We start from the raw sequence: 13,509 nt of genomic DNA on the forward strand, positions 1-13,509 counted from the left end.
TACAGGAAATTTGCACAATATCCTTTGTAAACAAAGAAGCATACAGAATTTTCAAGAAAATAATGAATGTATGAATATACCATAAGTGGAGGAAATATTTTGAACAAACATGCATTTTAGATGTTGACGTTGCTGGCTTTCCAAAGTTGTGATTGATCAGATCAATCGCAAGACGAAGCCCAGATTTGATAATTTACAAACAATTTTCCTGGTCTTGATTGGGTTGGTGGATGTCCAGTTTCAGAATATACCTTTCAATCAACATGCTTCAGCTTTAGAGCAGCAAAATTGAGAAGTAGAGGATTTTGATCTCGCCTACATAGCAGAGTGAGACTAGGTGCCGCTTTTCTGATGACGGCAGCGCCGTTAACATTGAAACCGTAACCAACGTCAAGTTTTTGAAATATAACTATGAAAGTATATGGATCTAGTATATGACAACTTGGACAAGAGAGTAATCAAGTATCACTGATTTGTTTAAAGACTGAAGTAATCATAGGGAAGTTGTTTATGTATGACATCACACAGAGGCCTATACCCATTTTATTACTAATCTCATTCAAACGGTCATATTATTATTTATTTAATTGATCCATTACTTTTTTCTAGTTTTTATACAATTCAACTTGTTTCAAGGGTTTCAATCACCTTTAATCATCAATATCACATCCCTCAATATGAAAGTCAAAACTCATGTGGTTGGTAACAAGTAAACATTCATAAATCATATTAAACTAGCACCACAGCTGAAATAAAGGCTTTGAAAACTCTGATTTCATATGAATAGCTAATGTAGTGTATTATTTATTGCAACATTTTTGTCATTTGAGTACAAAATATACATTCATAGCCCTCTAATAAAACACATAGTGCTACATTAACCCAGCTCAATATTCCTCCTTGTAATAATGACCTATACTGTATTCAAGCAAACAGTCCCAAGTACAGTTAACTTTACCCAAGACCAAATAAATCTGTTTCAACTTAAGAAAATTTAACTAAGACAAGGTACGACTTGCAGATGGTAGAGTTTTACTAGTTTACCTGCATAAGCTACTACTAAAATATTGAATAGGCACTTTTCGCTCAACAACAGAAACAGATTTCTATGACGCTAGTTAATTTTGGAAGAGACTTTAAGTATGACATTTGTATGACGTGAAAATTTTGACTTTTGCAACGGGGACATTAGATCTGCGGTTGGTGTGCAAAATTCGAGTTGCTACTATGGTAACAGTGACATCTCGATTTAGGAAGATTTTTAGAGCCACATGATTATTCGCCGTAGAGCTCAAGAGAGCCTCTGTAATATGAAAGCAACAGTCAATCAGCGCCTCTAGATAGATTCTTATATTATTGCACACTCTGTACAGGGTACAATGTACCTATGCCTAAAATAAGTTCTTGATTTTCCCATTAAAACAAGATTTTTATCAAAATGAAGGTCTATAATGGATTCAGGTTTTGAAAAAAAAAAGAATCTAATAATCATCACCACCTCGGTATAATTTCCTAACAATGTTAGAATAATTTGAAATATAATCCCCCATTTCGGGGGAAAGTAAAACATAATGCCCACGGGGCATATGTCCTTCACATAGTGTGCGAGATGGCTTGCCGTTTGGGTAGCAGCCAGAAAAAGAAAAAAAATCTGGATAGATTTCCGACGGACTTTGCTATGCAGATATCAACGCATGCGAAATGGTTTAGCTGGAGAGGTGAATATGACGCACAGATTTAATTGCCAGCGATCCACCAATAATCCATGTTAGATCGATTCCATGGAGTGTAATGATATATACCTAAGCCTTAATTCAGTAAGATTTTTATCCCTCGACAATATATACTCGATTTGTTTGAAGAACCACTTTCTCATACACGCCATGATACACCATGTAGGCCTAGCTAGCGCTTCTCATGACATGTCTAGCCCAGTGGAGTGGCGGGCATGCTGTGATGAGCAGTCGTACGTGAAAGCACGGGATTTTCTCATGTCACAACTTACAAAATGGTTATGGCATGCGTGGTGTCGCATGCGTTGATCTAGACATGTCGCTGTTACCATACATGTACATGTAGTATTAACAAGAATTTTGCACGCGAACCGCAGATCTGCTGGGGCCCGTTTCATAAAGGACTTGCAACTGTTGTAACTTTTCCATTATGGCAACTACCATGGCAACTACCATGGAAACTTTGATTCTGATTGGCTGCTGAGCCCTGTTACCATGGTAGTTGCCATTATGGCAGAGTTGCAACAGTTGCAAGTCCTTTATGAAACGGGCCCCTAATGTAGCCGTTGTTGTGGATGCTAAAAACTCTGGCATATTTTAATAAGGAGGGAGAGCCTGAAAATAAATCGAAGAATAACCAAGACTTCTTCTTACAAAACAGAAATGACCAAATAAAAAAAATATATAATTTCAGCCCTGAATATGATTTGAAATTACTTTTCTGTTATGATTACTATCCATTTCTTTATTCATCCATCCATCACTATTCGTACTTCACTCTTCCTAAAACATCTCAAAGTATTTGTAATATAAACCCTTGAAATAATAAAGTTGAAATGATTGTCACATAGAAAGCAAACACTGAAACAATACAGAGACCTATTTGTAGAAATGGGACCCCTCTTACAAAGAGTTAAGATTGATCCAATCAATCTGACTACATGGAAATCCATCAATGTCATCATTCTTCCTACAGGAAATTTGCACAATGACCTTTGTAAAAAAAAGAGAAGCACACTGAATTTTCAAAGAAAAAACACCCCAATGTATTCATATCAATAAAATATTTTGGAAAAAAAATGCATTTTAGCATTTTAAATGTTGATGATGCTGACTTTCCATACTTGTGGTTGATTGGATCAAGAACAAATCTTTGATCTCAAGAGAGTGCCCAGATCTAACAAATCAGCTGGATCACTGAATAAAGGCTGTTATGTGGTTTCTATGAGAGAAAAATATCACCAACTTATAACAAGCTACCCTAACATAATAATAGCAATTGTCCAACAATAATTCAATCTTATCTTATGGACAATGAGATAAATATAATGGAAGACATACTGTACATATGACCCGCATTCCACAGAGAGCAAGACCTACAGCTGTAAGACAATGAAACTTCCTTGATCTTTCAAAGGTCTTTCAATCAACTTTCAAAGATCTCTGAGGTCTTTCATAATTCCTGATTGATCTTTCAATGGTCCTCATGAGTCCCAAAACGTTTTGAAGCGGTTCAAAACAATCTTTCAATGGTCTTTCAGGAAAGTGGTCTTCTGGTGGTCTTATCGTTCTGTGGAATGGGGGCCTAAGAAGTTTTTCACAGGTCTTTCAAAGTTCTTATTAGTCATTTAGTCTCTCAAGATTTTTGTAGAGATTGAAATATCTCTATAGGATCAGTCTAAATCCAGCAAGACAAGAAGTATCAATCAGTCTTTCAGAGTCCTTTGAGGAGTCTTTCTGAGCCATTCCACAGAGATGACAAATTTCAGTGATCTTTAGAGACTGATGTAAGACCTTGCCAAATGTTGGTCTTTCAAAGGTCTCCCTTCTGTGGAATAGGGGCCTTACCTGTAGGCATTCATGATTTTAAAAACATGTACAGAATGGCAAGAGCAGGATAAAAAAATAATACATGTAGTTGCCTGTCCATGACATCAATTAACATAATTTTTACCAACATCAGCATAATCAACAATACTATGAAAAAATTGTTCATAATTTGCATTTTATAACAAGGAATTTGTATAAATCTGTTCATCCATTCATTCAAGTATGTTAAAATATTCACTATGATGATAACAATAATAATAGTTACATTTATATAGTGCTTCGTACTTTGTGTTTCTAAGCACTTTACATTGTAATAATTATGGCCCCTGTCATAGGATCCATCACCGTTCCTCACATAAAGTGCATCATCTCCACTCCCTGGGGAGTATCCTGGCCTGACAACCGTTTATCGGTGCACACATGCCAATCTAATTACATTGACGTTCACATCCTACCGGGTACCCATTTAACACCTGGGTGGAGAGTGACAAACCTTGCCTTGCCAAAGGATATGAGTGCCGGTTGGGACTCGAACACTCAACTCTTGGTTTAAGAGTCAAGTAATACCTCGGTCACATTTGCTCTACGGCGGCCATATGGCGAGGCGAAAATACCCATTTTAACATTTATTCGTACCAGCTACATATGGGTGGTTTGAAGTAAGATTCATAAAACTGCTGTTTTCGACTCGCCGTATGGTCGCCATAGAGCAAATGTGACAGAGGTATAACTGAACTACTACACCACACCTCCACATTACCCCCATCCTTTACCTTCTATCTCCCTCTTACTCATCATCAATGAATCAATCCAAACCATTTTCAACAAGAAATTGACTTTAACATAAAGCATATGGTACATACAATAATTATTGGGATTGATTTACATAACAAACATCTTAATTTCATTTGGAAATGCACCTGTGTGGAAACACTGCTTTTAGGAAAGTGGTTGGTAACAGCTAAGCTCTTCTGGGATATGCTCCAATCAAAATGTGGCCTTTACATACACCTGTACCAGTACAATTCATCATTACAATAAGCAGGAACATGTAGCCATTAAAGAGATGAATACATTAAATAATCAAAGTGTTATAAAAAAAAAATCTTTACTCAAATACAATAGCCCATGTGGCATCAGTGATACATACTTTCATGAACAATTTTGTTGTTGACAACCTTAATCAGGTTATTTACCTCACCTCCAAAAACAAACGTGATTTAAAACTTCCATTCATGTCATTGATATTTAAACACCAAGTGACACTTATCCCAACACTACCCTCATTTTCAGTGTTTGATGTTGTGTCTGGTGTATTAATCAAATGCTAACACCAACACTAGTATTCAACACCGTACTTTAAATCTCCTGAGTTGCTATAAATTCCTGATTGGGTCACGCTTGGCCCGTCTTGTTCATATTTTCAGAATGTTGATGAACTGAATCAATAAAAGCCTTTACATGTTCTGGATCAAAGTCTGGATAGATGCCATGCCCAAGGTTTGCTATGTAACTCTGAGTTCCAAACCGTTCCAACATCTGAGCCACATACAAACTTATCTCTTCTTTTGAACTGTAGAGGGCACAAGGATCTAGATTACCCTGAAGTGGAAAGTTTGGTCCAGCTTGAGATCTGGAGAGGCAAGAAAGATTAGAAAGCTTTCAAATTTGAACATGTCATATTTTGAAGAACTCAGTTGAAGAAAATAAGTAAAATTACAATATGGAGTTATCAGACAGCTTTAATTCAATCAAAGAACATGAAATAAAGTTTTTAAAAAAAAAACATTTCCTAGCTAGTATGCTCACCTTGTAAAGTCCCCAAACTGTTATAAAAATCATTGGACATATAGGCCCGAATTATCAACTATGCTCAGTTCAAATTTATGCCTCCATCATTGAATATAATACACATATAACAATCATGGCATCTGTGACCTTTGAACTATTGACCCCTAAATCTTAAATCAGATTATCATCATTCCATTGGTGAAGTAACAAGTAATGATGATCCAAATGAGAATGAAACTCGGGATAAAAAGTCAATAGTTAAAATTAATCTGTGAAAGATGAAAATGCTGGCTTTTTAAATGATTGCAGACAGATGTCAAAGTAGGAATTAGTCACTTTCAAGAGTTCATGTATTATAGTGATAAACTAGTAAAGTACGATAACCTTCACTCTGATAATGCACAAATTATTTCATTTTCAAGTACTGACTAAATCTGAGTACAGTTCATATGGAACTAGCAAGCATAAATTATATATAATATACAATGGTAAGTAATACCATACCTTGCTATTTGTGGCTGTACATCCCAATCTAAACTCATGACATCATAATCACACTGTGATAGTTCATTGATTGCATAGTTAGCTCCTTTGGCAAATACAATCTGAAAGTGAAAGAAGATAAAATGAGCCTCTTAAAGGTAAAGTCTGACAAATGTTCATTAGCTATTAGCATCTAGAAATACACATGTGAAAAAAATAATAAAACCAAAGTTGGTTCATTACTTCGTGTAATTATGACCCCACTTGGAACAGTTACCATGGAATGTAGTTGATCCCTACATTCAAACCAATTCTGTAATGTTACAAAATGCTTCTTATAAGGGTTGTCAAGGCATTACCTGACAACTTCATTTTTGTGTGCAGCCAATGGTGTATGAAACACACACACACATATTGGACAAGGTAAGAGAGGACAAATTTCACTTATTTATTTGTTATCAGTATTTGGATTTATACCTCCTTCTCACTGTCATGCAATCCTTCAAGGCATTTCGTATTATGATCGCAAAATTTTTTGAACCATTGAAAATTTTTCTACGATGAATACAATTGCTACGACTGATCTGGGCCCCGTAACGCAAGGTTAGCGATTAATCGCTAATTTGAAAGAGCAAGTCTGATTGGTGCCTAGTCAGTCTATTAGGCAAATTGCTCATGCAACATTGATCATGATAGGCGATTTTATTTTGCGAATAATCGCTAACCTTTGTGTTACCGGGCCCTGATATGATCTGATAAGATCACTATAATTACTCCTTAAGTACGCCATTTAAATTGTGGCGCAAATCATGACAGTGTGAACGAGGTATAAGAGCAGTAAGTTGGTTTATAAAACTAGTCAATCAATGCATGTACAGTATGCTGGTACATTTAGGAGCCTAACTCTGTGTTCTTATTAGATATACCATGTTTGGTCTTGCAGATCTCGTATATTCATTGGCTCTTCTTGCACATTATTTGACCTTGAATACATGCAGTAAATTGTGTTGTGTGTATATTATTCAATGTAATTAAAAATGATTTACAAACCGGCTTGATTTCCTATTTTCAAACTGATTAATAGCTGCATGATGCAAGGCTTAACCCTAACCAGACAGGGATTTTTTTTTGTCTGTTCTCTAGCCAAGGGGAGGGGCGGGGTTGATTCTCGGCCACTGCAAAAATTGGCACAGTGGAAGTATGTGATGTAATCTACAAGGCTGTATGGTCAATTTTTCTGAAATAGTAAAGATTATATTTCATATGAATTAATTCTTGTAATTTAGGTATAAATCATAATTTTTGCTCTAATACACAAAATAATGTTTCTAGAGTGCTAATTTTTGGTGTAAATATTCTTTGTAGCATTTGTAACAATTGTTTAAAACTTTGGTCTGAAAATCAATTGATGAATTTCATCTGTTTCTTTAGTTTTATCACCAACAGATTAATGTTTTCCCAGCTTTTTGCCAAGACCCTCCGCTTTGCAGGGAACACTCCTTTACCAGAAGAGTATTGGTAAATTCTTTGACAAGGACAGCATGAAAATTATAGTTCATTCATGTATCACAAGTAAATTGGATTATTGTAATAGTGTTCTTTACGGATTACCTGATTCTCAAATAAGCAAATTGCAGAGAGTGCAAAACATATGTGCGCATTTAATATGTCCTCTTCCCAAATTCTCTCCAGTCACCCCATTACTGAGAGAATTACACTGGTTACCTGTCCAGCAAAGAATCATATTTAAGATCCTAATGATAGTCTTTAAAGGTCTTAATGGTCTGGCCCCAAGTTAAATCTCAGATCTCTTGAAATTAAAATCCTGATCACATGACCATCACCTTCATAGCTCATAAGATTCACTCACACTCATGACATTTCAAAAACTTAACCTTGGTAAAGATTTCAATGTTGACGGTTTCTCTGCAGCCGTCGGAGAAAGCACCCAGTTTTTCATAAAGTTGCTTAGCACTACCCTCAGCTTTATGAAATGCCCCCTCCCTATAAACCCGATTCTGTTTACTTTCTTACCATAGGGACAGGATCTACTGACTTGGCTCTGAGTTTGTCTTTAACTTCCTTGGCAATCTGTTGAAGGTATGGAAGACAAAACTTACAAAACATGTCGTATCCCAGGGCACCAGCATGAGAGTCAAATACCTGCAGAAGCTGCCAAATAATGGGGGGAAAAATAAACAAATTATATTTGTGAAAGATAAACATAAAGATTTGAAATGGTCATATGAAACACATCGCCATAGATCAGGTACATAGGGGAAGCCGGGGTAAGTTGTGACACTTTTTGCATTTTGCATGTTAGAATTGATATGAATAACAGTATTGTAGAAATAAGTACCTTGCCTTTAAATTTGATTCTTGGGAAATATTTTTCACCTATATATAACTTTCTACCCCTACAATGAAAGTCATTGTGACCTTTGAAAAAAACGATGTCAAATGGCTCAACTTGCCCCATCTGTGGGGGTAAGTTGTGCCACCTTCTGGGGTAAGTTGAGCCACAAAAACTATGTACAAAAAGTATACAGGAAGAACCAGCATGCCAATATTTTATTTAAAGTCTTTCACTTGCTAATTCTCTATAAATACTAACATCCTCTAAAAGTAAAAGAACTGTCATGTGGTTTTGCTCCTTTCTGCCTGCATATCAATGGCTTTTTAAAGATTTTTTTAATATTATTATTATACATTACCATAAGAATTATAATGGCTCAACTTGCCCCATGTTGGCTGGCTCAATTTACCCCAGCCCGAACTTCATGCGATATTTTCACATCCACACATTTCTTATGCATCCATTATGTAAAAGACTATGACAAGAATGAGAATCCATACCTGGACTAACAATATTGTTCGTATTTTTTTAATTATATTTATAGACCTGTGTGGGTAAAAAGCACTGATCTATTTCAAACCCTTTTCTACTTTTTTGGCTGAAATTTATACTTTTCCCTCTAAAAAAGTACTTTTTGTTTCAAAGTTGTAAACAATGTGGTGGGGTTAAGGGTTATGTAATGGGTCATCAATACATGACACCACCATAATGTCTGAGTCATTCATTGGCCTGGGGCTGGTGGCTCAACTTGCCCCTATGCTCAACTTGCCCCTATGCTCAACTTGCCCCTATGCTCAACTTGCCCCTATGCTCAACTTACCCCTATGCTCAACTTGCCCCTATGCTCAACTTACCCCTATGCTCAACTTGCCCCTATGCTCAACTTACCCCGCCTTCCCCTATATATTACTCTAAAAATATGTACTACATGCACACTATGAGCAGATTATGCTACTTTCAGGAATGAAATCACTGAAATTTGAAATTCTCTTTATTGCCATCACTGCATATGAGAAAAAAATCCAATGAGTGAAAACAACCCATGATTATACATACATGTACTGAATCAGTAGCGAAATGTGGCAACATATTATATACACTATAATACTGGCATATATTGATTTGATTTACAGTTGAGGCCAGAAGTTTACATACACCCAGGAAATTCAAAGAAAAGTTGACACTTGCCAATCATCATAACATTTACTGTATCCTATAAAATATTTGTGCTATCATGACGAATTTGATATCATACAAATGAGTATGTCATGCTCCTTCATCACATTGCTTTGTCATCATGAGCTGAAAAAATTTAGGCGTCATTTTTCCCCCAAATATCTTCATATTTTAGACAAATTAAAAATAAAAACTTGACAAAAACATTTCATATTTTTGCTAGTTACTTCTCAACACAAACATTTTAGATTACACTTTTGTGTTTCGTGGTGACATATCATTATAGAAAATGTAATATAAATCATAGATTTGATATTTATATATTTCTATGAAACAATGTTTGAAAATCTAATAACAAACAATAGAATACATTTGGCATGAATATACATTTGATACCAAATTCGTCATGGTAGTATTTATATTTCTGAAGATATAGTAAATTTTGAAATGTTTGGCAAGCGAACAAATTTCAATAAATTCCATGGGTGTATGTAAACTTTTGGCCTCAACTGTACTTGATTCCTAAGACCTAACATATATAAACCTAATCAATACCACAAATTGTTTAGGGTCAATGTTTTATCTCTTTCATGTCACAAATGATACTCCCAAATCAACACATTCTACAATGGCGTTATACCGGTAATACCGACTGAAATACTCCTTGGAAATAAGTGCACAATCTCCTCAAGGATCTAGTGCAATGGCATAGGCTTACTTAGACCCAAGAAGATTACAACATAGAAATACTAACATCTTCAAATTATAACTTGAAGCAACAATATAAAGACTGGTCACATCTCATGAGATAGCATTGGAGCTGCTAAAAAGGCACTATTGTTAAGAGTTCAAGCTAAATTGCCCTTCCTAGTTGTATAATTCTTTGGTCATCTTAAGTTCAGAAGCTAGTTCTCAGCTGGTATGAAAAACCCTCAAATCAATTTAACATCTCCATTGAAAGGAAGCATTCCGACACAAATTATTTTTGTTGGGAGCATACTGCTTCAACGTAGTCATACAACTGAAGTTTGGAGTGTGTGAATGAAGGTTAATGGTTTTGAAGGCTGTTATGTGTAGGAAACAATTGGTTCCTGTTCAAAAATTGATCTGACAAATTATGAAACATGTTTTGAAACATAAATGCTACATGTACAGTAGTTGTGAAAATCTAAAAATGATTTTGAACATATTCAAATAAGGTGACCAACTAAGTATTCATATGCATTTCTCGTAAAGCACATGTAATTGCTGAGAAATTAACAAAATAAGCATGGTATTTATAAGGCCATGTGTCAGGTCTTTTTTCAAACAATAATAATACTGTGTGTGACAATTAGCTTACAGGAAATTAGTTTGAAATATTTTCATGATGGTTGTGTGGAATGAGAAGTCTACTCCTCTCTGCCAAGACTCTACGTCTCATCTACCCTTCCAAGCCATTGTATCTCATTTGGATTATGGTCCTTATGAGGACTTCTCCTAATCTCAGGAACAGAACACTCCCATCTATCACTTTATGGCCTTTTAATCCCTCTCAACTCTTCAACCCTAACTTGCCCAGGCTATTTTGCGACCTTAAAGTCCTAAGATCTCGGCCACGAATTGCACAATCGCGACAAAGTGGATGACATAATCTATTGGTTATGACTTTTGCAATTGAATAGACGCTGTGTTTGTGTTCAGCATCTCTATTAATAAGTATGGTGAACTTTGCAAGTAGTAGAGCTCAGTCAGTTTTGGTTTGATTTCCGTTAATAGGGATGTGCGCCTTCCTTCTCCTTCTGAAAAAGATATTTTGTCTCAACTTGGCAAGATTTGTCTTTTTATATTGGACTGGACACTCTTATCTACAATTTGAGGAAACAATATTTGTTCTATACAATAAAATAGACTTCAACTAAAATGAACTTGTTCCCTTTTTTATTCATTTCTTCACCATAATATACTCCTAGAAATAGCAAACATCCTAATGATGAAAATAATGACAACAACAAAAACAACAAAAATGATAATAATAATAAAAATAATGATATTAATAATAACAATAAATAATTATTTTACTACTACTAATAATAATAATAGAATAATAATATGATAATAATAATAATAATAATAATAATAATAATAATGATAAAAATAATAATAATAAAAACAATAATAATAAAGAAAAAAAAAATAATAAAGAAAAAAAAAAAACCATTAGGAACATACCTGAGCTCCAGCTAGGACCTGGCCTACAAGATAGTCCACGATGGTGGTAGTAAGAATCTGTAAGAGTTTATGGCTATCCTCTGGCTGGGTATATAACCATTTCTTTGCCTTAGAGAATGTGTTTGACCCCCCACCTTCTATACAGTAAGCCATAAGTGTCCACTAAACAAAGAAAAAAAACAACAGAGGTGTTATTCAATCAATCAGGTGCACAAGGAATCATTTTAAATATAAGCATATTTGTCTCGCCTGCATACATGTAGCAGAGCAAGACTATAGGCGCCGCTTTTCCGATGCCATCGTCAATATTGAAATTTTAACCAAGGTTATGTTTTTGAAAGAACAAAAGAAAGGAATGAAAGAAAGAGGGAAAGAAAAAGGTTTCCTTCTTTCTTTGAAGGAAAGAAAGATAAAGAAAGAATTCAGGAAAGGATGAAGGAAGGGTGAAAGTAATGGAAAAGAAAGATGGACGGAAAGAAAAAAGAAAGAGAGAAAAAGAAATGGGAGAAGTAGGGAATGCGATAAAAACAAAGGAAAGGAGAAAATAGGGGAATGAAAAAAGAAAGAAAGAAAGAAATAAAGAACAAGAAGGGAAGGCAGGATGAAAGAAATGGTGAAACAAAGGAATGAAATAAAGAATGAAGGCAAGAAAGAATGTAGGACAGAAAGAAAGAAAAGAAGGAAGGAAAGAAGAAAGCGAAGGAAAAGAAAAGGAGATGAAGAGAGAAGGAAGGATTCAAGAAAAGAACAAAAGAAGAAATGCAAGAAAAAGATGGAAGGAAAGAAAGAAACAAATGGAAACAGAGAACTTTAGGGTCAATGAACATAGTATTCTATTGTCATATAAATTGTTTTTTTTTCCAAATACCATACAAGCTTCCGAATGTCTACGACCCGATCATCGACCATTACGTCACTAAGGTCAAATCGGGTCACATCGCTGACGAAGGTTGCAGTTAGCAGCCGATAATTTCGAGGTAACTCTTCGTTATTTTTTCTGTTTTTTGTGTTGTGAACCAAAGTTCAACAAAGTTGTTATCTTTTACCAACACAGATGAACTTTCATGATCGTATTCAATAGTTGTTTTTCAAAGACAGCACTGCTGCTATATTGAATCGCGTAATGCAGGTGAGACTGCCAGAGGCGCTCCACTTGTTTGGTCATAAAAGAAAAAGTCTCCACTAATTCTGTACACTCCTTTAAAAAAATATCTGCTACACAAAGAACTTTTTGTGCTACAAATTACGAAAATTATTCCCTGGGTGCAATGAAACATCAGTAATAAAGTATTCCGACAATCTTGCCTATGGTAGAATAAAGGAACATCTTCTGTTATGATGGGGATCTTGGGAATACCATTCAAAATGACGCCAAGTTTTCACTTCTGAGAGGTTAAGAAATGCTAGGCAGACTGTATATACATGTATGTATGACATGTTGACAATTAATATTATATTATTCATCAAGTTTTAAGGTACACTAAAATCAGAATTGCTTTCACTCTATAAAGACGTTCAGTGATTCAAATCCCTGCTAGGAAATTTATTTTCATCAGCAAGAAATAAATCATTGTTGTGCTTCTCTCAAATATTGTGTAACTACATGTAGGTACCAAGCAGTTCACCTGTTGTAATGGCTGCCAGGCTAAATACATACTTCTAAATGCATTGAGAGGCATTTCTAACTCTCTCTTTCTCTCTAAGTGCATTTATTGCCATATTGTTTGACTTTGCCTAACATACCATTTGTCAAAGTCTTTATGGTTGGCTACAGCCATCTCTACATGAGCAGCATTTGAAATTCTTTCCACCCACTCCAAGGCTATCCATCTTCTCCTTGTTTCACCCTGTCAAACCACACTTTCTCTAAGCCTTCTCAAAATAGGATGTAACCACCTTTAATCTTTAACTTCTCTCTTCTATTGCTGA

At 35.3% G+C, this 13,509-nt stretch overlaps 1 protein-coding gene across 2 annotated transcripts in view; it reads right to left on the reverse strand.

The window, feature by feature from the left end:
* Window positions 1–773: 773 nt before the first annotated feature.
* Window positions 774–13,509, reverse strand: part of LOC129270685 (uroporphyrinogen decarboxylase-like) — a 37,226-nt gene continuing 24,490 nt past the window's right edge. For both annotated transcript variants that reach the window (XM_054908001.2, XM_064106429.1), the window contains exons 6-9: window positions 11,581–11,742; window positions 7,872–8,009; window positions 5,859–5,959; window positions 774–5,196 (exon numbers count right to left, since the gene is read on the reverse strand). In XM_054908001.2, coding sequence (XP_054763976.1) covers window positions 4,959–5,196; window positions 5,859–5,959; window positions 7,872–8,009; window positions 11,581–11,742 — 639 coding nt within the window. In that variant the 3' untranslated portion in view covers window positions 774–4,958. The remainder of the gene's footprint in view (window positions 5,197–5,858; window positions 5,960–7,871; window positions 8,010–11,580; window positions 11,743–13,509) is intronic.

This window comes from Lytechinus pictus, chromosome 11 (assembly GCF_037042905.1).
Source record: "Lytechinus pictus isolate F3 Inbred chromosome 11, Lp3.0, whole genome shotgun sequence".
In the NCBI taxonomy this organism is placed as follows: Eukaryota; Metazoa; Echinodermata; class Echinoidea; order Temnopleuroida; family Toxopneustidae; genus Lytechinus; species Lytechinus pictus.